This window comes from Bos indicus, chromosome 2 (genome assembly GCF_029378745.1).
Source record: "Bos indicus isolate NIAB-ARS_2022 breed Sahiwal x Tharparkar chromosome 2, NIAB-ARS_B.indTharparkar_mat_pri_1.0, whole genome shotgun sequence".
Classification (NCBI taxonomy): Eukaryota; Metazoa; Chordata; class Mammalia; order Artiodactyla; family Bovidae; genus Bos; species Bos indicus.
Genome location: NC_091761.1, coordinates 124,002,480 through 124,029,369, shown reverse-complemented (window position 1 = coordinate 124,029,369; position 26,890 = coordinate 124,002,480). Strand labels below are relative to the sequence as shown.

Below are 26,890 nucleotides of genomic sequence, written 5' to 3'. Positions count from 1 at the left end.
TGCATTCAGTTGGGTATACATCTTTTCCTTTCTCCTTTGCCTTTCACTTCCGTTCTTTTGGCAGCTATTTGTTAAGGCCTCCTCGGACAGCCATTTTGTCTTCTTGCATTTCTTTGTCTTTCTGGCAGGAGGAAGTAGTAAACAAGTGGAATATATAGATTGTCAGTTGATGATCAGGGTTGTGAAGAACAAGCAGAAAGGGGGAGGGTGTGAGGTTTGGAGAACTGTTATTTCAAAAAGGCTCAGGGACTGTTTTACCCGAGAAGGTGACATTTGAGCAGAGACCTGAAGGAGGTAAGGGACAGAGCCACACACAGGAAGCTAGAGGAATTGCTGGGGGAAGGGGCGTTCTAGGCTGACCTAATAGCAGGGAGTTCGGTAGTATGCTTGGCATATGTGAGGAGCAGCAAGGAGACCAGTATAACTGTGGTCTAGTGACTGAGGGGAGCTGGCAGGAGAGGAGGTCAAAGTCATACTGGGGATATGGACCCAGAGCCATTTTACTCTGGGTGGGCTGGGGGACCATTGCAGGTTTGGAGAGCAGGAGTGACATCACCTCCTATGTTTATAAGGATCACTTTTGTCCTTTTGTGGAGAACAGATTCTAGGAGGGCGAAGGGATCAGAGGAGAGACCAGTGAGGAAGCTACTGCAACAAGTCAGCTGGGAGATGGTGGAGGCTGAGAGCTGGGAGGAAGTGGTGGCGGTGGTGAAAGTGGTTAGATTCTGGGTTTGTTTTGAAGGCAGAGCTAACTGCATTTGTTGATGGATTGGATATGCAGTGAGAGAGCGAAATAGAAGTCAAGGATGGCTCCAAGGCGTTTTGCTTGAGCAGCCGAAAGAATGGAGTTATCATTTACTGCAAGGGAGCAGACTGTGGAAGGAGCAGGTGTGACGAGGTGCCATAGATCAGGAGTTCTGTGTTGGAAATGTTGACTTTGAGATGCCTATTAGACGTTCAAATGGAGATATCCATCAGGCGGATGGATTTACGAGTGTGGGGTTTAGGGAAGAGGTTTGGGCGGCAGATATAAATTTGAAAGTCGTCAGTATAGACATGGTGTAGATGATATTTAAAGCCATGAGACTGGATGAGATCTTTTATGCTGGTGGTTCTTAGTGGGGGTGATTTTGTCTCCCAGGAGTCATCTGCAGTGTCTGGTTGTCACAACTGGGGGTGGGGTGCTAATGGCATCTTAGGGATAGAGGAAGCCAGAGAAGGTGATAAATATCCTACGGTGTATAAGCAGCCTCTTCAACAAAAAATTATCTAGTCTGAGATGTCAGTAATGCCAAGGTTGAGAACCCCTGATTTAGTCCTTAGATTTTAGGGAATAAGTGTAGATGGAAAAGAGAGGAGCAGTGAAGCCTGAATTGTGCAACCCTCTAGTTTTGGATTAACTAGAGGTGACTGCATGTAAATGTATTAAATGCCTGTGAAGCTGAGTGCCTAACTCACAGTGAACACTCAGTGAATGACAACTATTATTGTTATGGTGTTTTTAACTCTTCAAGGCCAGTTCTGGTTAGGTACTTGGTATGAAAGAAATCAGAGCCTGGGGTGCACAGAGAGTCTCTCTTTCACTCCTGTTGGTGTGCACATGAGGGGATGGAAGCCCAGAGATGGGAAGGCACTTGCCTGTGACTATACAGTAAGTTAAGAACCCAAGTTTCATGGTGACAGCTATTGATCATTCCCGTTTTACAGATGAGAAAATTGAAATTTCGAGTTAGTCACTGGCCCAAATCGACACAGTGAGTCCATAGCAGAGTCCGAACCAAGGTTTGAATGTCCTGACTTCCAGTCTCATGTTGGAAACCACCGCCACCACCTTACTACCAGTAAGAGTTGCATAGCTGCCATCGTGGGCTGAGTACCCGCTCTGTGCCAGGCACTGCTAAACACTTTACATGGCCTGGCTGGGACAGAAGCTGTTAAATTAGCAGGGACCAGGCAGACAGGATCCAAACAACTCAGCCTGCTCCTCTTAATCACATGTTTCTCTTCGTTTGCATCACCACCCCCTCTTTGCTTAGGCGCCTTGACCCATAGTTTTGCTGTTGGCCAGCTGTGTTGTCATCTCTTTGGGCTCCATGAAACTCCCTCCCACAGTATTATTTACTGTAAAAACAATAATATAACGCCGGTAGAGGCATTTAAAAGAAATCACTCTAAATCTCACCATCCTAGCCCAACAGCTGTTTTAGTTTTCCTGCCTCCTGCAAATCTCTGCCCATATGCCTACAGTACACATTTCACACCCCTTGTCATTGGGATGTGGAAAGCGTTCTGCACTCTACTTCCTTTTCTTGGTGTTGTTACTTGTGTTATGTTGTTTATAATTGTGTTTATTGTCTGTAGGAGTCCACTGAGTGTCTCCATATGGCTGGGCTATTTGCCTCTAGATTTTTATTATTGTGAATAATACTGTATTGAAAAACTTAGTGCTGATCATGCTATATTCCCCCCTTGAATTATTTCTTTCACGTAAGTAGTCAGAGGTGATTTAAGGAAGGGCTTTGATGTATATTGCTTTAAAAAGTGGTTGTACTAATTTATACTGCTGCTATTTGGGCTTCCATGGTGGCTCAGACGGTTAAGTGTCTGCCTACAATGCGGGAGACCTGGGTTCGATCCCTGGGTTGGGAATTTCCCCTGGAGAAGGAAATGGCAACCCACTCCAGTACTCTTACCTGGAAAATCCCATGGACGGAGGAGCCTGGTAGGCTGCAGTCCGTGGGGTTGCAAAGAGTTGGATACGACTGAGCGACTTCACTTCACTTCATAAAGGGTGCTGCTATATATAAGGGTATATCTTATCCTTGTTGTTGTTCAGTCGCTAAATCACGTGTGACTCGGCGACCCCATGGACTGAAGCATTCCAGGCTTCTCTGTCCTCCACTATCTCTCAGAGTTTGTTCAAACTCATGTCCATTGAGTTGATGATGCCCATCCAACCATCTCATCCTCCGTCGTCCCCTTCTCCTCTTGCCCTCAATCTTTCCCAGCATCAGGGTCTTTTCCAATGAGCTGGCTCTTTGCATCAGGTTGGCCAAAGTATTGGAGCTTCAGCTTCAGCATCAGCCCTTCCAATGAATATTCAGAGTTGATTTCCTTTAGGATTGACTGGCTTGATCTCCTTGCAGTCCAAGGGACCTCAGGAGTCTTCTCTAGCACCACAGTTCGAAAGCATCAATTCTTTAGCACTCAGCCTTCTTTATGGTCCAACTCTCACATCCATACATGACTACTGGGAAAACCATAGCTTTGACTATATGGACTTTTGTCAGCAAAGTGATGTCTGTGCTTTTTAATACACTGTCTAGATTTTCTCCCAAGGAGCAAACATCTTTTATTTTCGTGGCTACAGACACCGTATCTCACCATTAACGTGCACATATTAATTAACTCCTATGAGTTAGACTCACACCATCTCATGTAACTCTCACACTGCTCTTCAAAGTAGGTGTTATTATATCTCCATTTTTTAGTTAAAGAACTTGGTGTTCAAAGGGAGTTAAATCACTTCCCTGAAGTCACAGAACTAATGAAATGTGGGGATAGGATTTGAACTCTGCTGTACCCAATCCCACTCCAAAGCCCCTTCCTCAAGCAACAGTTAATATTTCAGGGTTATTGAGTGCTCCTTAGCATCATTAAAATCAACGCATTGGGGGCTAATTTAACAGATGTTAACTGTTAGCCTTCTTGTTTAAAAAAAAAAATGTGCATTTAGACCTTTGACCTCTGAGTGGCCTACAGCCCTGTGGAATTTAGAGGGTTGGGGCTTTGAGGCCCCCAGGTTCTGTTTCGCCAGTGTATGCTGGCAGCCGAAGAGCGTGTGTCTGGGTGCCAGATGGTTTTTGGAAACACAGAGAGACTCATGAATTCACACCCCTCAATCAACATATCAGCCTGTAGTCAACAAACTATTTGAGCCTCTGGATCTGCCCAAATTTGTTCAGGGTGGGGAGAGAAAGAAAAGTGCGCTTTCTTCTCAGAGACCCCTCTGTCTAGCCAGCGGGAAGGGGGCTAGCATAGCTGTTGGAGAATGAAATACTTAAGCATGAGGGTGAAAGTTTCAATCTTCAAGTTAGAGGTTACCATTTTGTGCCCTGAAAACTGTTGTTTTTTTTTTTTTTCTTTTTGGCTGTGAGGAATCTTAGTTCCCCGACCAAGGATCAAACCTGCACCCCCTGCATTGCAAGTGTGGAGTCCTAACCATTGGAACACCAGGGAGGTCCCCTGGCAAAATGGTTTGAAAAAAAAAAAACCCGAGTAGGTTGCCAGTATTTAAAAATCTGGAGATTTCACACAAAAAATTGGAATTTCTGGCTTCATTAATGGGAAGATCTGGCAACCTGGCCCGGAACTGAGCGGCAGCTGCTCCTTTTGGATGAGACGCTTACCATCTCATTGGTCATGGTCCCAGCCCAGCCTGTGTCACCGGTTTGCAGTTGATGGTTCGTGTCCTTGTCTGAACGCTGCAGGAAGGTGAAGGAAGCAGTGTGCTTCCACCAAACCTGGAAGGATGGGAAAGGCTGTGGAGCAGGTATTCCCAGGGGTGGGGATGATGTGAGCAGAGCTTCAGGGAACCGAGATCCACTCTCACTAGTGCAAGTAAATCCATGGTACTTGGCTTTAGTAGACAGAGACACAGACAGAGGCACAGACACAGACACCTTGGGACAGGACAGGTCGGGCAGCCAGGACCAGAGCCAGAAAGTCTCAGGAAATAAAGCAAAGACCTCTGAACAAGATGGCAGAGTGACTGCAGAGTGAACACACACAAAACTCACCCATTCCTTTCTAAACAGATAAGAACAATGAGTTATAACAAAACTATATAGAAAAACATTAGGAGAATCTCCATGGCCCAGGAACAGCAGAGAAAAGACAAGTGTGGTAAGTGGGCTTGCAGTTAGCAGCCCTCAAGATGCAGTGAGCAGGGAATCAGCCTATTAATGTTTTTGTCGGGTGAGGATCGGGTCTGCCTTGTTGTGGGGATAAGAGAGCCAGGCTCTCTGTAAGAAGTCAAGAGGTAAGCCTTACTCTCAGGTGCCGAAATCTCTCGGTGGCATTCTGATGTATGGCTGGAGACGGCCACTTGCCTCTGGTCCAGGGAAGGAAGGAAAGTTGCACTGTGCTGGCCAGTGCACCTACCCATCCGCTCACAAGTGAGGAGCAGCCTGATGTTTCTCTCTGCATTGTCTTTGTAAGGAGCATCCTGAGCAAATTAATCATGTGAAAACGATAATAGGGTCATACTTAATCATCTTAAGAGGCCAAGCACTAGGACTTTCTTTCCTGTTTATTAAGGTGTGTCCTGATATCCTCTAACTGGGGACACTTGGCAGGTGTCACAGAACCTGCACAGTCAGAGGGCAAGAGAGAAGAGGATCATTAGTAATTGTGGCTTCGTCCGTCATGTTATAGATGAGGAAATTGACACCCAGAGATTTACTTAGGATTGCACAGCTGCTCAGTGCAGATGCAGGACTGGGGCCTGAGCCCCCAAGTAAAGAAGCCTCGATTTCTTTACTTATAAAATGTGGATAACATTCTGGTCCTATAGAATCCTCAAGAGGCTATGAAGCACAGTAATATGCACTTGCCTTATGTCAGAGAAGGCAATGGCACCCCACTCCAGTACTCTTGCCTGGAAAATCCCATGGACGGAGGAGCCTGGTAGGCTGTAGTCCATGGGGTTGCTAAGTTGGACAAGACTGAGCGACTTCACTTTACCTTTTCACTTTCATACATTGGAGAAGGAAATGGCAACCCACTCCAGTGTTCTTGCCTGGAGAATCCCAGGGACTGGGGAGCCTGGTGGGCTGCCGTCTATGGGGTCGCACAGAGTCAGACACAACTGAAGTGACTTAGCAGCAGCAGCAGTATGTTGGGTAGCTGCCTCTCCAGAGGCATTGGTGTGGTTAATTAATTAATTTTTAAAAAGATATCCTTTTTTATTCATTTGGAGAAGGCTTTTGAGAGTCCCTTGGACTACAAGGAGATCCAATCAGTCCATCCAAAAGGAAATCAGTCCTGAATATTCATTGGAAGGACTGATGTTGAAGCTGAAACTCCAATACCTTGGCCACCTGATGCAAAGAGCTAACTCATTTGAAAAGACCCTGATGCTGGGAAAGATTGAAGGCGGGAAGAGAAGGGGACAACAGAGGATGAGATGGTTGGGTGGCATCAACGACTCAATGTGCATGAGTTTGAGTAAACTCTGGGAGCTGGTGATGGACAGGGAGGCCTGGTGTGCTGCAGTCCATGGGGTCGCAAAGAGTCGGACACAACTGAGCAACTGAACTGAACTATTATTCATTTATTATTTATTTATTTGGCTTAATTTAAACTTATTTATTTTAATTGGAGGCTAATTACTTTACAATATTGTATTGGTTTTGCCATACATCAACATGAATCCACCACGAGTGTACACAGGCTCCCCATCCTGAACCCCCCTCCCACCTCCCTCCCCTTACCATCCCTCTGGGTCATCCCAGTGCAACAGCCCCAAGCATCCTGTATCCTGCATCAAACCTGGACTGGCGATTCGTTTCTTATATGATATTATACGTGTTTCAATGCCATTCTCCCAAATCATCCCACCCTCTCCCTCTCCCACAGAGTCCAAAAGACTGTTCTATACATCTGTGTCTCTTTTGCTGTCTCGCATACAGGGTTGTCATTACCATCTTTCTAAATTCCATATATATGTGTTAGTATACTGTATTGGTGTTTTTCTTTCTGGCTTACTTCACTCTGTATCATAGGCTCCAGTTTCGTCCACCTCATTAGAACTGATTCTATTATTTATTTTTTAAATATTTTACTTATTTGGCTGTGCTAGATCTTAGTTGGACGTGGGATCTTTGATCTCTGTAACAGCATGCGAGGGTCTAGTTCCCTGACCAGGGATCGGACCCGGTTACCTGCATTGGGAAGTGGAGTCTTAGCCACTGGATCATCAAGGAAGTTTCCTGGTTTATTTTTATGTATTTTTAGTTTTTGGACAGTGAATTCCTCGTGCGGAGGCAGAGTAGTGGTGGCTGAGAGCGTGGGTTCTGAAGCCGGCCTGTCAGGTTTGGATTCCAGCTTCACTACTTACTGTCTGTGTGGCAGTCAGCAAGGTTACTTAATCTCTCCTGTGTGCCTCTATTTCTACATGCACGACAAGGCTAATAATGGCAGCTTTCTGTTAGATTACAGGGAAGGTTAAATGAGATAAAGCATTTTAAAGCCTCTAGAGCAATGTTTGGCACAGACAAAGCCCCCAAGAATGTTTACAGCCATCATCATCATCATCTTTATAGAACAGATTGTATTTCCCTTTTTTCTTTGGCAGCCAGGGAACTCATCACCTAATTTGAGCCTTATATTTATAGCTCCATGTGGGACCTAATGGCATGCATTTCTATTTTCCTAACATTCTCTGGCATTATTTAGCTATTTGGCTCTCATTTCCCCCATTATGCTGACTTCTCTGTATTATTATATTGTACATATTACTGTAAACTGTTTTAGAACAAGTTTGGAATTAACAGAGAATGAAGAAAAATACAACAGTTGGTTGGTTCAGACTGTCTTAACTTCCTTCAGAAGGAATTTGGAATAGGAAGTAAACTGTATTATTAAAAAAATTATAGCTAATATTTTTGATGGCTTACTGTGTATTGGAGCTTCCCTCATAGCTCAGTTGGTAAAGTATCCGCCTACCATACAGGAGACCCTGGTTCAATGCCTGGGTCGGGAAGATCCCCTGGAGAAGGGAAAGGCTACCCACTCCAGTATTCTAGCCTGGAGAATCCCATGGACTGTATAGTCCATGGGTCACAAAGAGTCGGGTATGACTGAGCCACTTTCACATTGTGTATTAGCCATTGCTACACATGCTTTGCATGTTTTACCTTAAACCTCACAGCCATCCTATGAGATCGAGCCTATTATCCCATTTTGCAGATGAGGAAACTAAGGCTCAGAGAGATAAAGTGACTTAGCCAGTAGTTGTCAGCTGCAAGCGACAGAGCCAGTATTCAGATGTGGGCCTGCCTGACTCCAAAACATACACTTTATTCCCTTTTTGCTGCACTGAGGGGTCTCTTGGACTCTTGGGGGCAAATGAGGGTTGAAACTAGTCAGCTGCCTGATGTTTTCTCTCTAATCCTACTTCTCCTCCTATTTCTTCTACCCTTTCTGTTACTTGGATTCCCCAGAGCCCATGAGGGCCCCCAAAGGCCTGGCTTTTGCTGAGATCCAGGCCCGCCAGTTGACCCTGCAGTGGGAACCGCTGGGCTACAACGTGACACGTTGCCACACCTACTCGGTGTCCCTGTGCTATCACTACACCCTGGGCAGCAGCCACAACCAGACCGTCCGGGAGTGTGTGAAGATGGAGCGGGGTGTCAGCCGCTACACCATCAAGAACCTACTGCCCTACCGGAATGTCCACGTGCGGCTCGTCCTCACTAACCCCGAGGGGCGCAAAGAGGGCAAGGAAGTCACCTTCCAGACAGACGAGGACGGTAAGAGGCCTCCTGATCCCTGGTGCCCACAGACGCTACGTGTCTGAGACTGAAATTCCTGTAGGAGATTTTTTGCTTAGGTTTAAGCCGACTGTATGGTAACAGAGTAATGATACTAATATCTGTTCCTTGGAAGACTTTGGGTAAAACTGGTATAATTTCTTCCTTAAAATGTTTGGGAACATTTACCAGGGAAGTCATTTCGGCCTGGGGTTTTCATTGTGGCAGGGTTTTTAATAACAATTTTAATTTTCAAAATAGATATTGGAATATTCAGGCTTTCTAGTCTTTGTATCAGTTTTGGTGTACTGAGTTTTTAGGGGTTTGATCATTTCACTTAAATTGTCAACTATCTTGACATAAAGTTGGCTATAATATTCTCTTGTTATATTTACTGAATGTCTGAAGGATCTATTATGCTATCCCCTTTTGCATGCCTGATATTGGAAATTTGTATCTTCTCTTTTTTTCTCATGTTTGTTCTTGGTAAGAGTATATACATTTTATTAATCTTTACAAAGAGCCAAATTTTGGCCTAGTTTATTTTTTTAATTTTATACTTTCGTTCTGTTCTATTTCTTTTTAAAAATGCTTTCTTTGCATTTGATCAGCTGTTCTTTTAGTTTTTTGATATGGAAGCTTGTTAGATCATTGATTTTGAGCCTGTCTTCATTTCTAATATATGCATTTAAAGCTATAAATTTCCCTCAGCCCTGCTTTAGCTTTATCACACAAGTTTTGCTATATCCTATCTTCAGTATCATTCAGTTTAAAATATTTTCTGATTTCTGTTATGATTCATTCTTTGACCCAAGGGTTATTTAGAATTATGTTGTTTGATTTCTGACTGGGATTTCTCTAATTATCTTTTTGTTATTGATTTCTGGCTTACACTATAGTCAGAGTACACGCTCTAATTTTGGTCTTTTGAAATTTGATCCGTGCTTTATGGCCTGATACATGGTTGTGAGTGAGTGAGTCTTTCAGTCCGACTCTGCGACCCCATGGACTATACAGTCTATGGAATTCTCCAGCCCAGAATAGTGGAGTGGGTAGCAGTTCCCTTTTCCAGGGGATCTTCCCAACCTGGGGATCAAACCCAGGTCTCCTGCATTGCAGGTGGAATCTTTACTAGCTGAGCCACCAGCGATATATGGTTAAATTCTAGTAAATGTTCCATATCTACTTGAAAAAAATGTGCATTCTGTCATTGTTGAGTGTACTGTTCCACTTATATCAAGCTCACATTCATTAGTTTCAGAACGCTTTTTATATATTAATGCACACGCACCTCACGACAACCCTGTCTGGCTGTTTACTGTTACCATTCCCGTTTTGCCGATGAGGTCCCATTACTAGTAGATGGGTAGCAGAGCTGGGTTTCAAAGCTGGCCATCTGTTTGAAAGTTGTTTTTCTTAATAGCTACATTCTAATCTCAGCACAGGTCCAAAGCCTTCCTCCAGATTGCTGTAAATCCCCAGGTACCCCTAAGCTTCTTGGTTAATAGTTTTTTTGTTTGTTTGTTTCCTCACATGTACAATTTTCTGTCTGCACAGCAGTGGCCCAGATATAAAATTCAAGGCCTTTCTCAATTTCCAGAAAACCCCACTCACCTGAGGAAGTGTGTATGCCCTGTGCCCTGCACTGATGAGGGTTTGCTGGGGGTGGGAGTGAAGTCTGGAGGGGTTTACCCTAAATCATTATAAATGTAGGGGAGGAGAAACTTAACTTTTTTCTCCTAACCTATCTGAGGTTCATTGGCTCAGATCCTGTAAATTGACTGAGCAAAGATAGATTAACAAGATAAAAATATTAAACAAATTTTTGTTATAAATTCTATTTATTTTTTGTTATATATTCTTAAAAATTGAAGTGTGGTTAATTTGCAATATTGTGTTAGTTTTAGGCATAAGCAAAGGGATTCAGTTTATTATATATAATAAAATAAATTTTATTAATCTTTCAAAAGCTTATATAATGTATATATATATGAATATATACACACATATATATATTCAGATTATTTTCCATTATAGGAAACAGGAGTTTATGAACACACGCTTTGCATATAATAGGGAGTACTCAGTAATGAGTAACTGAAAGGAGTGGTAAGAACTTGGGTTTATAAAGCATCTTAACCAAAGAACAATGAATTTTTAGAGAAGTGACAAGACAAAAGAAAAGGACTTGAAACTTCTAGGGGCCGCAAATTAGGGGAAATCAAATGTATGGGGAAACTAATGGTGGTCAGTAAAGTTTGTTAGGTAGATTCCTCTGGGCTAATAAGGGTCCAGAGGTTTCTCCATGATTAACTTCTGTCCTACCAGGTGGCGGGGGGTGGGGGGCACCTGTGCAAATGTATGTCCTACTTTTAGGCAAATAGGGGAAAGGTAGAGAATTTTTTCTTGTGTATGCTCCTATATTGTCTTCTCAGTTCAACTCAAGATAATCCTTATTCCAAGTGACATATTTTGGGGTAGCATGTACTCAGAATTCTCTCCAGTAGGAGGTGTTGTCAGCATTGGGAGTTTAGTCCTTCCAATAGGTCTGTAGTTGTGGTTTTACCTTTTCTGATCAGTGTATATTCTTTTTATGACTGGCTTCTCTGTCTCAGCTTTATGCTTGAGGGATTCAGCCAAGTTGTGTGTACAGTTCTAGAGAATTTATTCTCATTGCTGAATAATCCATTATGTGAATATTTATTCATCCTATTTACTATTGTTAGGCATTTGGGTTGCTTTCAACTATTTTACATTGGAGAAGGAAAAGGCAACCCACTCCAGTGTTCTTGCCTGGAAAATCCCAGGGACAGAGGTGGGCTGCTGTCTGTGGGTCGCACAGGGTCAGACATGACTGAAGCAACTTAGTGGCAGCGGTGGCGGCAACTATTTTAAATTGTGCTGCAAATAAAATTCTTGTAGATTCTTTTTTTTTTTTTGAAGATCTACACAATTTTGATGGGTTTATGCCTAGGAGTGGAACAGCTAGATTTCAGGGTTTGTGTTCATAATATCCAGTTTTCTCAAGCGGTTGTGTTGAATTACACTCCCACTAGCAGTGTGTGAAAATTTCAGTTGCTCTGCATCCTCACCAACACTTGGAATTGTCTTTTTCCTTTTAACGTTTTGGTGGGTGAATAGTGGAATTGCCTGGTTAACTTAATTTTAACCCACGGTTCTTGAGCTGTTATCTTGGTTTCCGCCTTCCCCTATCTTAGAAGTTCAGCTTCCGCACAAAGGTTTATCAAAGTGTTTTCCCAAACAAAGGAGGCCATTCTCTTCCTAGAGGAAATTCCTTGAGCCAGCTGTGAAGATGATACCTTAAAACAAAAACAAAACAAAACCATATCTGAAAGGGCTTCTGCTGAAATGTTGACAGTGTTTATCTCTGGGTGATGGAACTGTCGGTACCATTACTTTTCTTTATGCTTATTTTGATTTTCTACATTGAACATATTGTTTGTGTAATTAGTAATTTTCAGACAAGAAAACATCTCCACCCATAATCCTGCCACTGTAAAGCAGTTGTTTTCATTTTTCTGGCAAATGTCTGTATTTTCTGAAAACCACTCAGCTGGAACAAAATAGGAGCATTCATTCTTCTCTGCGAAATGCCTCCTGCACAGTAATGAAAATGCCAGCTGCCCTTTTTGAGCGCTCAGACGTAGGCCGGACCATATGAGAGTGCTGATAGGTATTTGCCTTGGGGCTTCATGTACATCACATCATTTAATTCTGGTCGAGGAGGTGTTGTTATCATCCCCATTTCACAGGCGAAGAAGCCAAGGCTCAGAGAGGCTGAATGGTCCAAGCGTCCCAGCTAGGAGATGGCAAGGCTGGAATCTGGTTCCAAAGCTTGCTTTTCCCTGCCCCGTGTCATCTTTCCCTCGCAGTGCCTGGCGGGATTGCGGCTGAGTCCCTGACCTTCACTCCGCTGGAGGACATGATCTTCCTCAAGTGGGAGGAGCCCCAGGAACCCAATGGCCTCATCACTCAGTATGAGGTGGGTGGGGCCCTGGTGGACGGTGGGCCCACAGGTTGGAGAGGGCAGTGTGTGGGGTGGGAGAACAGAGGTGATCATTGGAGTTCCTTCAGCTGTGGCTGGGGTCCATACCCTATGGGTGATGGGGGACCTGAAGGCAGAAGGCAAAGGTACCCAGAGGCCTGGGCTGAGGGTACCCACGGTTCCCCCAAGCCTCCGCCTTTGCCCAGCCATTTCCCTGGCTCACCTGAACCATGATGGGTGGGAGGCTACTTCCCCACCCCTGAGCCTGCCTCTTGCCCATTCTGCCCCTAGATCAGCTACCAGAGTGTTGAGTCATCAGACCCGGCGGTGAACGTGCCGGGCCCACGGCGTACCATCTCCAAGCTCCGCAACGAGACCTACCATGTCTTCTCTAACCTGCACCCGGGCACCACCTACCTGTTCTCGGTGCGGGCCCGCACGGGCAAAGGCTTCGGCCAGGCGGCGCTCACCGAGATCACCACCAACATCTCAGGTGAGCCCCGCCTGACATTGCCTGGCCCCTCTGGGGAGGGCCAGAGTCCCCTGGGCACGGAGGTGGGGCTTCTTGGGGGTGGAAATGGAGGACTCCTGCTGAGATAAATGAACCATTTAGAGGGTGAGGTCAGGGAGGATTAACTCAGAGGGTTCTGGAGATGGTTGGTGGAATCCGAGGGCTGAGGTCAGGGGTCAGGGAAGCTCAGGTCAGAGGGAACAGGGAGGCAGAGGCTGAAGGGGAAGCGGTCTGATGGCAGAGGTCAAGGAGCCTGGAGGCCTGGCCTTCCTGGAGTGGCCAGGCTCCGGGCTTATGTCCTTGTCCCCTCCCCCAGCGCCCAGCTTTGATTATGCTGACATGCCGTCGCCGCTGGGTGAGTCTGAGAACACCATCACCGTGCTTCTGAGGCCGGCACAGGGCCGCGGGGCGCCCATCAGGTGGGCATGCATGTAACGGAGGGGCGGGAGGTCAGGGCGGTAAAAGAGGCCTGTCCTCTGACCCAGAACCCCAACCCAGGCCCGCTCACCCTTGTCTTCCCTCAGTCTCCTCCTCAGAGTTCAGAGTGTCAGGAGGAGGATGTTCTGTGATCCTGGGCAGGTGGAAGGCTGGCACTCACTCCCCTCAGGTCGTGGGCTGTCTGGTGGTGACTGTCACAAGATCTTGAACAGGAGATTGTTTGGATCTCTCCAGAGGACCTACCTCTGACACCTTGGGGCTTTATTTCTCCCCAGCTTTTCCTTTGGGGGTTCCTGTCGAGGGAGACACAAGGATGAGTTTTCTGGAAGGCTAGGGCATCTGGCCACATGGGGTCATCTCTCTGGAGTGTCTGAGAGCTTGGCTTCCCTACTTCTTTGCAGAGAAAGCAGATGCTGCAGTGACTGTTTCTGTTGGGGAGAAGGTGCTGGAGATAAGATGGGGTGTGTGTGTGTGTGTGTGTGTGATTGTGGGTGTGATGTGTGTGTATGTGAGAGTGTGAGTGTGTTTGTGCAATGTGTGCACACACTTCCTGTGGGCCAGACGTCATCTTAGGGACTTTACCTGCATGAGTCATTTGATCCTCACGGCAGCCGGTGGAGTGGGTATCAGCACCCTTATTTTCCGCATCAGGAAGCAGGCTCAGAGAGCCTGAATAATGTGCCCCTGAGGCCATACGCCTGGTAAGTGATAGCGCTGGGATTTGAAAGCCTGTACAGGCTGTACCTTTCCTTGAAGTCATGGAGCCTCCCTGGCCCTCTGGTCCACCCCCTCCTTCCCATAAAAGCTCAGGCACCAGGAGAGGGTGACAGCCTGCAGTTGGCCATGAGAGAGTCCTACTGAGACCCCCTAAGGTGGCAGGGGGTTTCCCAGGTGCTCTTGACACTCACTCACTTCCTCACTCCTCCTCGCTTTCACTTTTTCCTCCTGCTTTGCCTCCCTATATTTGCTACTGCACAGTCTGATTTGGGCTGATTCCCAGACACTAACGGGAGCTGCAGGAAGAAGTCTGCAGAGCTCAGTGGAATTTGGCATTTTGCAGGAGGCTCAGGACACTGGTGCCTCTGAATTGGGAGGAGTTGGGGACCCAACTACTCCAAAAAAGAAGCACCTTCTCCTTTCCTTGTCCCCTTGGGGGATCCTGTGAGCAGCCCAGTCAGGCGTCTCAGGCAAGCCTGGGATGGGGCGAGGAATGGACCATGTGAGGTGGAGAGGCCCGATGACAGTGTGACCTTGGACATGTCCCTTCACCTCTCTGAGCCTCCCTTTCCTTTGTGCCTTATGGTGATTGTCCCAGATCAAGATGTGCTTTGTTCACGCTTCATGATTATTAGCATCTCCTGGCGGGACCTGGGGCCAGAGGAGGCCTGACCTCGGCCTGGGAAATGGAGTTGAGAGGGGCCTGGGCTGGCTAAAGATGGGATGAACCTGTCTGGCCTAAATCTTAGGGTGCTAGGGTGATTCCCTCCTAACTTGGGAGCTCAAAACAAAACAAAACAAAAAAAACAGCTGGAGAGCAAGGAAAAGGCATTTCTACTTTCCCAGAGTGCAGGCTGTCAGTATGGGGTGTCACACGCCCAGACGTGACTGAGGCTGGGAGTGGAAAGATTTAAATTTGTCAGCATTCATTTATTTACTCTTGGCTTTGTTCCACAGAGGATTTGGAGGAGCTCATAGGACAAGGCCATTCAGTATGGTGATGAAAATAAATAGACACACACAAGATGGGATCGGGAGACAGAGACCAGGGAACACAAATCAGCCATCAGGCCTGGGAGATGGCAGGCTCAGAGCTGCAGACCCAGGGCTGCCTCTGGGTTGGGAGAGTATTTGAGACGTAGGTTTAGTGTGACCTCGTTTGCCTGCTCAGTGACTGGCTCCCCCACTGGAGGCCAGTTCCAGGAAGCCCAGAGCCCCAGGTGCCCAGCGTAGGACTCATGTCTGAGCTCAGTAAAAACTTTCTGCATGAATGAATGCATTGTGTCTTACTCGAATTTACTGAGGCCTAGAGGGAACAGTTGGGAACCTGGTTGGAGCCCGGGACTTGAGGTTCCCAGGCCCTAGGAGTCAGGGTGGAGCTTCAGGGCTCTGTTGGCTTGAGCAGGGCCCACATACTTTCAGCCTTAGTTACAGTAATAACAGTTGCCAGGCACTGGCTGCTTGTTAAACTTGCCTCTTTGCTCACCTCTACCTTATGCAGCCATCCCTGTAATCATTCCCATTTTACAGAGGAGAAAACTGAGGCCCAGGGAGCCTAAGTGACTTGCCCAGAGCTGAGATGAGGGCTGTCCTGAGCCTGACCCCAAAGTCCGCACCCTTAGTCACCAGATAGCTCTCCCTGTCCTCTGGCCACTGTGACCACTGCCCTGTCCCCTCCCCATGTCCAGTGTGTACCAGGTGATTGTGGAGGAGGAGCGGCCGCGGAGACTCCGGCGGGAGCCTGGCAGCCAGGACTGCTTCCCGGTGCCGCTGACCTTCGATGCAGCGCTGGCCCGGGGCCTGGTGCACTACTTCGGGGCCGAACTGGCGGCCAGCAGTCTGCCTGAGGCCATGCCTTTCACTGTGGGTGACAACCAGACTTACCGCGGCTTCTGGAACCCACCGCTTGAGCCCAGGAAGGCCTATCTCATCTACTTCCAGGCAGCAAGCCACCTGAAGGGGGTGAGGGGCCGGCCAGGGTCGTGGTGGGGGCGGTAGGGGAGGGGGGCAGGCTCAGGACAGGCCGGAGCAGGCTGCTACAGAAGCTGGAGACAATGCCCCATCCTCTACCCCTCCACCCTTCGCCTCCCACTAACCGTATTCTCCACCTCCTTCCCCATATTGCGCCCAGGCCTCCCGTAGCCCTGTGCACCTCTGCCTACCCATCTGAGCCCTGCCCTCCTAACCCCAGACACCTTCTCTCCAGTACTAACCCTTTCCGGGGGCTTCTTCCCTGATGGCTCAGATGTAAAAGATTTGCCTGCGATGCAGGAGACCCGAGTTTGATTTCCTGGGTCGGGGAGATCCCCTGGAGGAGGGCATGGCAACCCACTCCAGTATTCCTGCCTGGAGAATCCCAGAGATGACAGAGGAGCCTGGTGGGCTTTTCCCGGATTCATTTCTATCCAAGCTCCCAGTCTGGTCCCTGCCGCCTCCTGAGGCCCTGGTCTTCCATCTCAGGTTCCTCTGGCTCCAGAGGGTGTCCCTCTCCTCGTCTGGCTTTCACCTGACCTTGAAGCCTAGGACCCGCCTCCTCCCTCCCTGAAGCCCCGCCCTTCTCCAGGCTCCTCCCTCCTCGGATCGCTCCTTTCCAGGCTGCCCCCTGGCCAAGCGGACCTCTGGACCTGAGCGCTACCCTCATTTCTGAGCACCTCCTCCTTACCCACTCCTTGTTTTTTTTTTTTCCTGTTCCCACCCATCTCATTCCACTTTCCTAAGGCATCGGTCTGTTTGTGGACCCCTCCCCTTCTTGGCCCCTCCGTCCCTGGTTCCCCGTCGACCCTCCTGCTGGTGGGGTGTGTTTAGTTACAGTTCACACCAGAAAAACCCTGACCAGGGCCAAGACAGCCTGTCTAAGGTTGCCTCTGGGGAGGGTCAGGTCCTGGCTTCAGCGGTGCTGAGACCCGCTCCATCTGTGCCTCCAGGAGACCCGGCTGAACTGCATCCGCCTCGCCCGGAAGGGTAAGTCCCCCTGATTCAGTCCTTCCGCCGAAGGTTTCTTACTTGCTGGGCTCTGGGGAGGTGGACGCTGGGCACTCAGGGCTGTGGGAGCTGAGGCGGGAGGTCTGGCAGACTGGTGGGGGCCAGGAAACATTTCCCTTCTTGGGCCTTATGTGCCCCATCTCGAGGGCTTCTTCTCCCAGCCTGGGCACACACCCTCACACCACTATGGTCACAGAAGGGGCCTGGCAGAGGGTGAGCCATTGAAGTTGGGAATGGGGTGGTGGGTACTGGACCCTGGTCCTGGAGTCTGTATCTGCCCCCTTTCCTGTGGGGAGGAGAAGGGGGATAGCATGGACCCTGTAGCACTGACTCTGCTCCCAGATGGGGAATGTGGGTGGTTTCCAGTCCTGAGATGCCCTAACCGAGCCCTCGATACGTAATTCTCTTCCCTTGTTGCCTCCCAGGAGGGCAGGAGGCTGCGTCTGAAGGCCCGGTACACATCCTCCATCCCCCATCCACTGAAGGATGGGGAGGATTTGAGGCAGGAGAGAGGGCATCGCAGTGGGCACCACAGTCCTGTGTCTGCTGGGCTGTTCTGATGAGGAGCTATTCCAGATAGGGGCACAGGACACCTAAGGCCTCTGACCGGAGGATGCGGAAGGTGGGAGGGACGGTGAGAGATGGGTCTGATTGACTGAAAGGCGGGACATGTGCTGAGGATGATGGGCAGATGTTTTTGTGCACCTGTTTGTGCAGCCTGGTTTATTCCTTGGGGCTTCAGTTTAGTCACTCAGTCACGTCTGACTCTTTGCGAACCCCATGGACTGCAGCATGCCAGGCTTCCCTGTCCATCACCAACTCCCGGAGTTTAGACCTCTGCAAGCAGGGGGAAGGTGGTTCCCGCCTCCACTCTGATCCTCTGTCCTGTGTTGTTCTCCCCAGCTGCCTGCAAGGAAAGCAAACAGCCCCTGGAGGTGTCCCAGAGGTCGGAGGAGATGGGACTCATCCTGGGCATCTGTGCGGGGGGCCTTGCTGTCCTCATCCTCCTACTGGGGGCCATTATTATTATCATCCGAAAGGGGTGAGTGAGGCCAGTGTCCTGGCCCACCCGGGGCTTCTGCCTGTCCGAGGCCGGGTGAGCAGAGAGGAGGCTAAGGGTTGGTTGGGCAGCCGCCTGGCGGGCGTGTGGAGGGCTGCCAACCTGGGCATCAGGCCTGTGGATCGACCCAAGCCGGTGAGGGGAAGCCCGAGACTCTGCAGATGGAGCTGACCCAGAGTGGCTTGGCTGGAGCCCAGGTCTGGCCGGTGCCAGGTGCCCCTGTCCAGGGAAAGGCTCTCAGTGCCCGCTGCCAAGGAGCCGTGCTGGGAGTGGGCCCCACCCGACTGTGCCCGCTGGGCTGTTCTGATGGGGATGGTGGGGAGGTGACCTGACTTGGCATCCTCAGTGCACGAGAGATCTTCTGCCGTCTCGTCTGCCCTAACCACGGGTTTGGCGTGTTGTCCCTGAGCAGTGGGGGGCGGGGCTCACTCCCCTTCACGCCGAGGACCCTGAGCAGCGGCTCTTCCCAGGCTCCATCTTCTCTTGGGCTCAGCTTGCCCTGGACTCTGTTACTGTTGATCCCTGAGGAGTCCTTCTGGGCCTGTGACTCAGAGGAGACCTCCCTTCCTGCCCTTGCCATTTCCCAGGCCTCAAAGGTCCAGCCTCATGTTTGTGTCGGAGGCACTTTCGGGTACATTTCACAGTGGGCGGAGTGAATACCAGCCTATCTTAGAACCTAGAACTTAAACTGTTTTGGAGTTTTAGAAATCCAGGATGTGAGATTCTGAGAATCTCCAAGTTTAGAACTGTGGAGGCTCTGAACCTGGACACTGAGAGCTGCCATTGTAGTTCAAGGATGTCTGCTGCTGCTGCTAAGTCGCTTCAGTTGTGTCCGACTCTGTGCGACCCCATAGACGGCAGCTCACCAGGCTCCCGCATCCCTGGGATTCTCCAGGCAAGAACACTGGAGTGGGTTGCCATTTCCTTCTCCAATGCATGAAAATGAAAAGTGAAAGTGAATTCGCTAAGTCGTGTCCGACTCCCAGCGACCCCATGGACTGCAGCCTACCAGGCTCCCCTGTCCATGGGATTTTCCAGGCGAGAGTACTGGAGTAGGGTGCCATTGCCTTCTCCCTCAAGGATGTCTAGCCTAGTGATTTTCCCGTCTTCCAAAAGCAGCAGAACCTATCTTCAAAACACTAAATAAACCTCTCCTGAGAGCCAGTACATGGGGCACTAAAGACTGAGCCTTGGTTTGGAACTCGGTGGGCTTCTGAGACCCTGCCCCACCTCATTTTCCTTGCCCCACCTCATTCCCTACCAGGCAGCCCCAGGACACTGTGGTCCAAGCCCCTTAGTTGAGGAATGGAGACGCTGAGCCCCAGAGGGGGCAGAGACCTGCCCAAGGTCACCCGGGAGCCAGAGATAGAGCCTGCTCCATCCTCTCCCCTCCTGGGCTCTGGCTTCTGCGACCCTTGCTGCTGCCAAGTTGGGCACGTGTGGGTGGGTTGGCTCTGGGTCTCTGGGCTGTCAGGAGCAGATAAGCAGGATCCAGGGAGAGAGGGAGAACTGGGCAGGGACCCCCTTGCCTGAGGCCAGGCACCAGCAGGAAAGAGACTCTCCCCAAGAGTCTCGGGTTGGGGGCATGCCAGCAGTGGGGTGCTGGGATGGTCTGTTCAGGGCATCAGGCTCTGATTGTTCCCTGTGAAGCTTCCTGAGGCAAAATCATTTAAACTGTCATTTAATGAGTATTATGCTGTGCCAAGAGCTCTCCACACATCACCCATTAGAACCGTAGTTACTGATCACCTACTGTGTACCAGGCGCTGTTCCGGCACTCGGGAGACATCAGGGAATTTTTCCTTCCTGGATCCTGACTCACAAAGCAGATCTAAGTTCCTTTTCACAGGTCGGGAAACTATTATTAAGCGACTCGCTCATGTCACTTTAAGTAGCAGGTCCTGACTGGACCCAGGCCTGACCACAAAGCTCATCCTCCTTGTGGCCTGGCATGTGAAGGGCCTCACCACGGCTGGCACACAGAAGTTCCTATAGGGGGCGAGGCCCTGGGGGGTGAGGAGTGGCACAGATAGAGGGCTGTAAGGGAGGGGTCAGATTCGGGGAACTGCAGGCGGTATTGAGTCTCTCCAGATCTACTCTTGAGGGAAGACTGGCAAAGTAGGGAAGGTCACCCACCCCAGCAAAGAGAGTGCCAGGCCCAAGAGAGGATGGATGGGTCAGAGATGCTACCAGAGCCTCACTGGGAAGCCCTCCACTTCATGCAGCTGCTACTGGAAGCCTCCAGGATCCCTTCCCCGTAGCCACCTGCCTCTGCCCTGTCCCTTCTTAGATCCTCTAAAAGCCATTCAGTCCCATTCTGTAGCCTCTTGCTGCTTTCCCCCGAATCCTACCTGGCCTTCCGGGTTCACTGTGCTCTTGAGGGCTCCCTCAGTCTGCACCGTGGGTGCCATGGGGCAGAGCAGCTTTGGCAGGGATGGGGGTGTTCAGTTCAGCCTGGGGTATGGATGAAATGGACAGATTAGGAGGTTTCTAAGGGCGAGCAGCCCCCAGGGAGCTCCCGTGCACCCTACTGGAGGAAGGAGGCACCGGGGGTGGGGTGGAGGTGGCTGGGAGCAGGTCTCAGCTTCTTCATCCTGCCCCCTGGACAGTGAGGCTGGATGCACCTGCCCCTGGGAACTCTGGGCTGCCCCAGGCCAGTTGGACCCTTTAGTTCTGCTTCCAGAGACCCTCCCACTTCCCTTTGCAGCACTCCCCCCACCCTGCCCACCCCACCCTGCCCTTCACTCACATACTCACAGGCTTTGCTCAGTGTTTCTCTTCCCTGCTGGACTGAGAACTGCATGAAGGCAGAGGAGGTTCTGTCCTGTTGCCTGTGTGTCCCCCGGGTCCTCTGTGTATGACTTACGGATGACTCGGGTCCTCCTGAACCTGCGCCCCCGCCCAGCAAGCAGAGGGGCAGGGAAGGGCTGGGTGCATGCTTGCTGTCCAGGAGGGGATTATTTTTAACCTCACTTGTTTAGAGGAGAAAATAGAAGCTCATAAAGATGGGGTTCTTTTAGTTATTTTTCTTCATTTATTGATTACTCGGTTTAATAAAATCTGTATCGAGGGAATACATATTCCCTGGGCACTGTCCTGGGCCCTGGGGATCCCCAGTGGGCAAAAGCAACCAGGATGCGGTCCTCTTGTGCTTTGTGGCTATGGGTGGGGAGTCTGGCATTAAACTAAAAAAAGCACAAATTGTGAAAAGACCAGGGTGTCAGGGTGAAGGGGCAGAGAGAGAGTAAAGGGGGAACTAATGTAATTGGTGATTGTGGGGGAGTCCATAGGATCGGCCCTTTTGAAGTTATGACAGTTCAGCTGAGACCAGAAGAATGCCACTCCTTCAGCCCATCTCCCTGCCCTCAGGGCCACTCTGACCAGCTCAGGGCCCTGGACGCCCACTCTGTCCCTAGGATGGAAGATGTGCTGTGCGACCATAAGTGTTTCTCCCACCCTGACTGGGCCTCTGTCTTCCCCTCCCCTCTCCTTGCCTTCCCCTCCCTGCTGATGGGGTGACGTGGGCACGGGTGAGTGGAGGACCCTGGAGCGGGCCTGGAAGGGGCCTCAGGAGGGGCTGGCTCTGGGGTCAGGGTCTTGGGCCTGGTCTGGACTCTCGCTGACCCCCTGTGAGCCGCGGACTGACATGACTCTTGGGACCCGGCTCCTCGCTGGGGAAGTGGGATCAGACCTGCCCCACGACCCCACTGCCGGTGCCTCGAGGTCCCGTCAGGGCTCTCGGCCCAGCTGTGCTCTGGGTGCTCACGAGGGGGCCACGCGGCTCCTTTAGTGGACCCCACACCCAGGGGCAGTCCGCGTGGCTGAGGGGGGGCCCCCCTGGCGTCCAGCCCCCCTCCCCATCCCGGCCGCTCATTTCTTCCCAACTTACAGAGGGCTGTCCCTTCAGGGGCAGGGGAGCCTGCGGGAGGCAGGGGGTGGCATGGGGACTGTGGGGGGGTGGTCTGCAAGGGTGAGTGCACAGTTACCTCGAGTGTGTGAGTGCAGGCATCTGTGTGTGAGTGTGTTTGTGAACTTATGTCTGTGTATGTATCTGTGTGTGCCAGTGTTTGTGTTCGAGTACAGGTGTCTGAGTGTCTGCATGTAGGTCTGTGTAAGTGCATGAGTGTGTCCTTGTGCTTCTATGTGAGTGTGTGTTTGTGAATATATGTCTATGTATGTATCTCTGTGTGTTTGAGTACGTGTGTCTGAGTGCATGTATGTCATAGGTCTGTGTTTCTAAGTACATGAGTGAGAAAATGTGTTTCTATGTGAGTGTGTATTTGTGAATGTATGTCTCTGTATGTGTCTCTGTGTGTCAATCTGTGTGTTTGAGAACATGTGTCTGAGTGTCTGCGTGTATGTAATAGGTCTGTGTTTGTAAGTACATGAGTGAGTCCATGTGTTTCTGTGAGTGTGTGTATCCATGAACATGTCTGCATGTGTATTTCTCTTTGTGAACACATGTGTGTAAAAGCTCTGCTTCCCTCCCAGCCCTTTCCCCACCTCCTCTCACTCCAGCAGTGGGCTTGGGGAAGGTTCTGGAAGGAGCCGGGCCAGCCCTTGGGTCAGAGAAGGCCCTTTGACCCCTTGGTCCCAGGCCAGCCCGGTCCCCAGCAGAGAAAGCACCAGGCCCCTCCCGCTGGTGGTGCTGCCCTGGGCCCCGCCTCGTGCACGAACCGTGGCCCACCTGTGTGTTCTCTTTGCACGCTGCCAGGAGAAACCACTATGCCTACTCCTACTACCCGTAAGTAGCGCCCCTGCCCGGGGGCCCCGCCCCTCCTGGGGAGCCCCCGCCCCCGCCTCTGCCCTGCCTGGGGCAGCGCCTCCTCCACGGCCACCCTGCCTCTGAACATCTCTCCTCTGCTGTCCCTCCTCTCCCTGCCGTCCTCCTGTGTGGAGGTCACGAGCGCTCGCTCTGTGCCAAGTCTCAGGTTCAGATCCAGCTCTCTGAGCCGCCCCAGACAAGTCATTGGACCTCCCAGAGCCTCCTGTCCTCTTGACCCCAGGGCAGCCCCTTGTGTCTCAAGCCACTCCTGCTGGTCGGGACCTCCCGAAATCAGACCTCAGTTAACGTCCAGGAAGGTCCTTGCTAGGGTCGTGCTCTGGGTCCACAGCCTGTGTACGCGTGCATGTTGGGGGCAGAGACAGGGCAGCTCCCAGGGCACCTCCAGCCCTTCTCCAGCTGGGCCCAGCTCCTCAGACCCACCGATCCCTGCACGCCTCCCCTAAGCTCAGTTCTTCACACAGAAACCACACAATAACCCTGAGAAGAGGCCCTGTGATCGCCCCATTTCACTGATGAGGAAACTGAGGCTCAGGGAGGTTAAGGACTTGTCAGAAGTCACAGGGCATGCAGAGACGGGGTTGCAGCCCAGGCACCCGTCTACCTCCACGGCCTGCCGATGCTGCTCTGTTTTCCGCCTCTGGGATCTCTGGCCCTGCACGCCTTCCAGATCATTCCCCTGCACCCGTGCTTGCCCCTCCTTGCAGAGCAGGCCCAGGTGGCCCCGGGCCAGCCCAGAGGACGGTGGTCTCTCACCTCCTCCCTGGGCCCTCTTCTTGCATCGACATCACCCATTGTCACACTGGCTTTTCCAGCAACCACACCCCCGTCAACACACGTGGAGCCTCCAGCTCAGCTGTTCCTTGAGCTCCTAACAAGGCAGCGCTCCTGCTCCCTCTACTCTGCAGCTGTTTTTCAAAAACATTATTTTATTGAAGTGTAGTTGATTTACAATGTTGTGTTAATATCTGCTGTACAGCAAAGTGACTCAGTTACACACATATATATATTCTTTTCATATTCTTAAAAAATTTTTTTTAATTGGAGGATAATTGCTTTACAGTATTGTGTTGCTTTCTGCCATACATAAACATGAATCAACCATAGGTATACATATGTCCCCATCTCCCACCCCATCCCACCCCTCTGGGTTGTCACAGAACACTTAATTTTGAACCTAAATGCAGAACTTTTCCGAGTTGTCCATATTACACAGCATCGGCTTGATCGCACCCTGAGGTCGGCTGGAGGCCACAATGCAGTGTCCCCCCTGGCTCTGTCTGCGGATCTGGTTGGTTGATGTTTGAAGTTCTTCTGCCAAGTAGAGCAGGAGGCCTGGGCAGGAACAGAGCCCTGTGGTTCACCGCTGCAGACTGCCTCCTAGGCCAGGATCTTCTCGGGACGGGTCCTCCTGGGCTCCAGGGTCCAGCCAGCCTGACGGGCTGTCCTCTGTCCGAGGCCCTCTGTCTGTCATCCCTGTGGTCGCTGGTGTCTGACCTGTCCCCCCACCCCCGTCTCCTTCCCCACCTCTCTCCTTGTCATTATTCCTTTTTTCCCTCCTCTCCCTTCTCTGTATCCTCCTAATTCTCTTGTCCCACCCCCATCTCCCTCTTCACCTCCCTTCCTCCTCCACCTTCTGTTCTATGTTGATGGTCAAGGTCACAGCCACAGAGACCTCTCCTCATCTGCCCCCAAAGGGTCTTTGGCTCTGCCCTGGGCCGGAGTGAGGGAGATATCCAGAGCCTGAAGGCGGATGGGAGTCCGAGACCTGGGCCCGCTGAGCCGACTCAGATTGGGAAAGGCACACCCACCGCAGTGCATAGCCACACTGGTCCCCAGCACGGACACAGAGCCCTCTTTGCTGTGTTTCCCAGAGGAAACACATTGTCGTCCTGGCAGGAGGGGCATCCAGAGGTCATCCTGTCCCTTCCCCTGCCCCCAGCAGCTCTGGAGCTGGGAAGGGCTGAGTGGAGTTTGTCTCTCTGGGGGAGTGAGTCCCACACTATCCTCTTCATCTCCACGATGACCAGTGTCCCTGAGCCCGCATGACCTGGAAGTCCTCTCTCAGGTCTGCCCTGCGTCCTGCATGCTGTAGGGCTGGGCAGGTGAATGGTTCTCTGGTCTTGAGCCCTCCCTGTGATCGGGTCCCGGCTCTTTTCCAGTCTCAGCGCCGTTCCCACATCCTTTCCCTTTGCTTGTGTTTCAGCCCCTCAGACGTGGAGCCTTGATCCTTGCCTTCCCATCCCTGTTCTTCCTCCTACTTTCCTCCATGTTCCCTGGGGTTGCAAACTACCATCCACATCTAAAGCTGGACTGGAGACCTGGGCTGTGCAGGGGTCCCTGCCCAGGGTCCTCTCCAGAAGCTCCCCTTCTTGGGAAGGACTGGGCCTTCTCCCTCTGCAGCTTCCGGCAGCTGGATGGGCTGGTGGGCAGCGACAGGAATATGGATGCTGTGTGGATTACTTAAGTCTAGTGTGGCCTGTGGGAGGACCATCCTGGGGTTCCTGGGGGTAAGAAAAAGTCGTGATTGGAATTTATTCCGTGTCCACTGAACACTGGACACTGAAACTGGCCGAGCTCTAGCCAGACCCTCTGCCTGAAGGAGAATTGCAGTGCTTTCCCATGGGGGAGGAAGAGGTCCCAGGGCAGCTGCCTGGTGAGGCCAGAGGAAGGAAGGTTATGTGTGGGGCCTGCAGGGGCCGGAGCTGGGCAGCCGTCTTCCTCGTGGTGGATGCGGTGATTGTTGTGACACAACAGTAGGCCTCGCGTGACTGTCCTCCCCATTTTCTGAGCCTTCAGGCCCAGTGAGAGTTAGGAGGCATATCCCAGCCCGAGGCCACCACTGCTCCATCCCTTGCTCTCAGCAAAAGTCCATGGATGGGGACCCTTGTTGTTCAGGTCCCAAGTTGTGTCTGATTGTGTCTGCGACCCCGTGGACAGCAGCACGCTCTCAGCAAAGGTCCATGGATAGGAACCCTTGTTGTTGTTCAGGTCCCAAGTTGTGTCTGATTCTTTGCAACCCCGTGGACTGCAGCATGCCAGGCCTCCCTGTCCCTCGCTATCTCCCAGGGTTTGCTCAAACCAATATCCATTGAATCAGTGATGCCATGCAAGCATCTCATCCTCTGTCACCCTTTTCTCCTTCTGCCTTCAATCTTGCCCAGCATGAGGGACCCCGCCCGGTCCCTTTTGGGCGAAGAGGCAGCTTTCCGGGTCTGGTGAGCAAAGGGTGGGGCCAGAGTCCCTTTAGCACCCAGAGATGCTTCTAGACTGGCTCCTGGCCTCAAGGCCCCTGACTGCCGGGTCTCCCCATCCACCTCTGGGTGCTGTCCTGTCCAGCTGAGCACCCATGTCTCCCATCGACCCTCCTCTGCAGGAAGCCAGTGAACATGACCAAAGCCACCGTCAACTACCGCCAGGAGAAGACCCACATGATGAGCGCTGTGGACCGGAGCTTCACGGACCAGAGCACGCTGCAGGAGGATGAGCGGCTGGGCCTCTCCTTCATGGACGCCCATGGCTACAGCCCCCGGGGTGAGTGCCTGCCCCTTCCTCGTGGGCCCCAGGCACTCCTGCCCCAGACTCCTGAGCCAACAGCACAGAGCCCCCCATCAGCAGATTCTGTAACACCCCGAACCACAGGACTAAGCATCCTGCTGGGTACCAGCACAGGCCCTGGGGATACAGAGAAGGCACCGGTGTTATCTTTGCACTGGAGGAGCTTTAGGAAAATGGAGGTCTTAGACATAGATTCATCTAAAAGGAGTGTGAGTTCCCATGTTAATTGTGAGAAGTGTTCTGGAGACTCAGGGAAGGGAGCGCTGCTGCCGGGTCAGAGCCATCTCTTTCCTTCTGTGTG

General features: G+C 51.0%; 1 protein-coding gene across 5 annotated transcripts in view; it reads left to right on the top strand.

The window, feature by feature from the left end:
• PTPRU (protein tyrosine phosphatase receptor type U) overlaps positions 1-26,890 on the top strand; it is an 88,599-nt gene that overhangs the window by 30,243 nt on the left and 31,466 nt on the right. For 3 of the 5 annotated variants that reach the window (XM_070774929.1, XM_070774924.1, XM_070774927.1), the window contains exons 8-16: positions 8,226-8,534; positions 12,428-12,537; positions 12,832-13,033; positions 13,368-13,470; positions 15,895-16,168; positions 17,131-17,167; positions 18,092-18,230; positions 22,963-22,992; positions 26,408-26,565. In XM_070774929.1, coding sequence (XP_070631030.1) covers positions 8,226-8,534; positions 12,428-12,537; positions 12,832-13,033; positions 13,368-13,470; positions 15,895-16,168; positions 17,131-17,167; positions 18,092-18,230; positions 22,963-22,992; positions 26,408-26,565 — 1,362 coding nt within the window. The remainder of the gene's footprint in view (positions 1-8,225; positions 8,535-12,427; positions 12,538-12,831; positions 13,034-13,367; positions 13,471-15,894; positions 16,169-17,130; positions 17,168-18,091; positions 18,231-22,962; positions 22,993-26,407; positions 26,566-26,890) is intronic. The other 2 variants (XM_019979718.2, XM_070774933.1) reach the window with 1 other exon arrangement.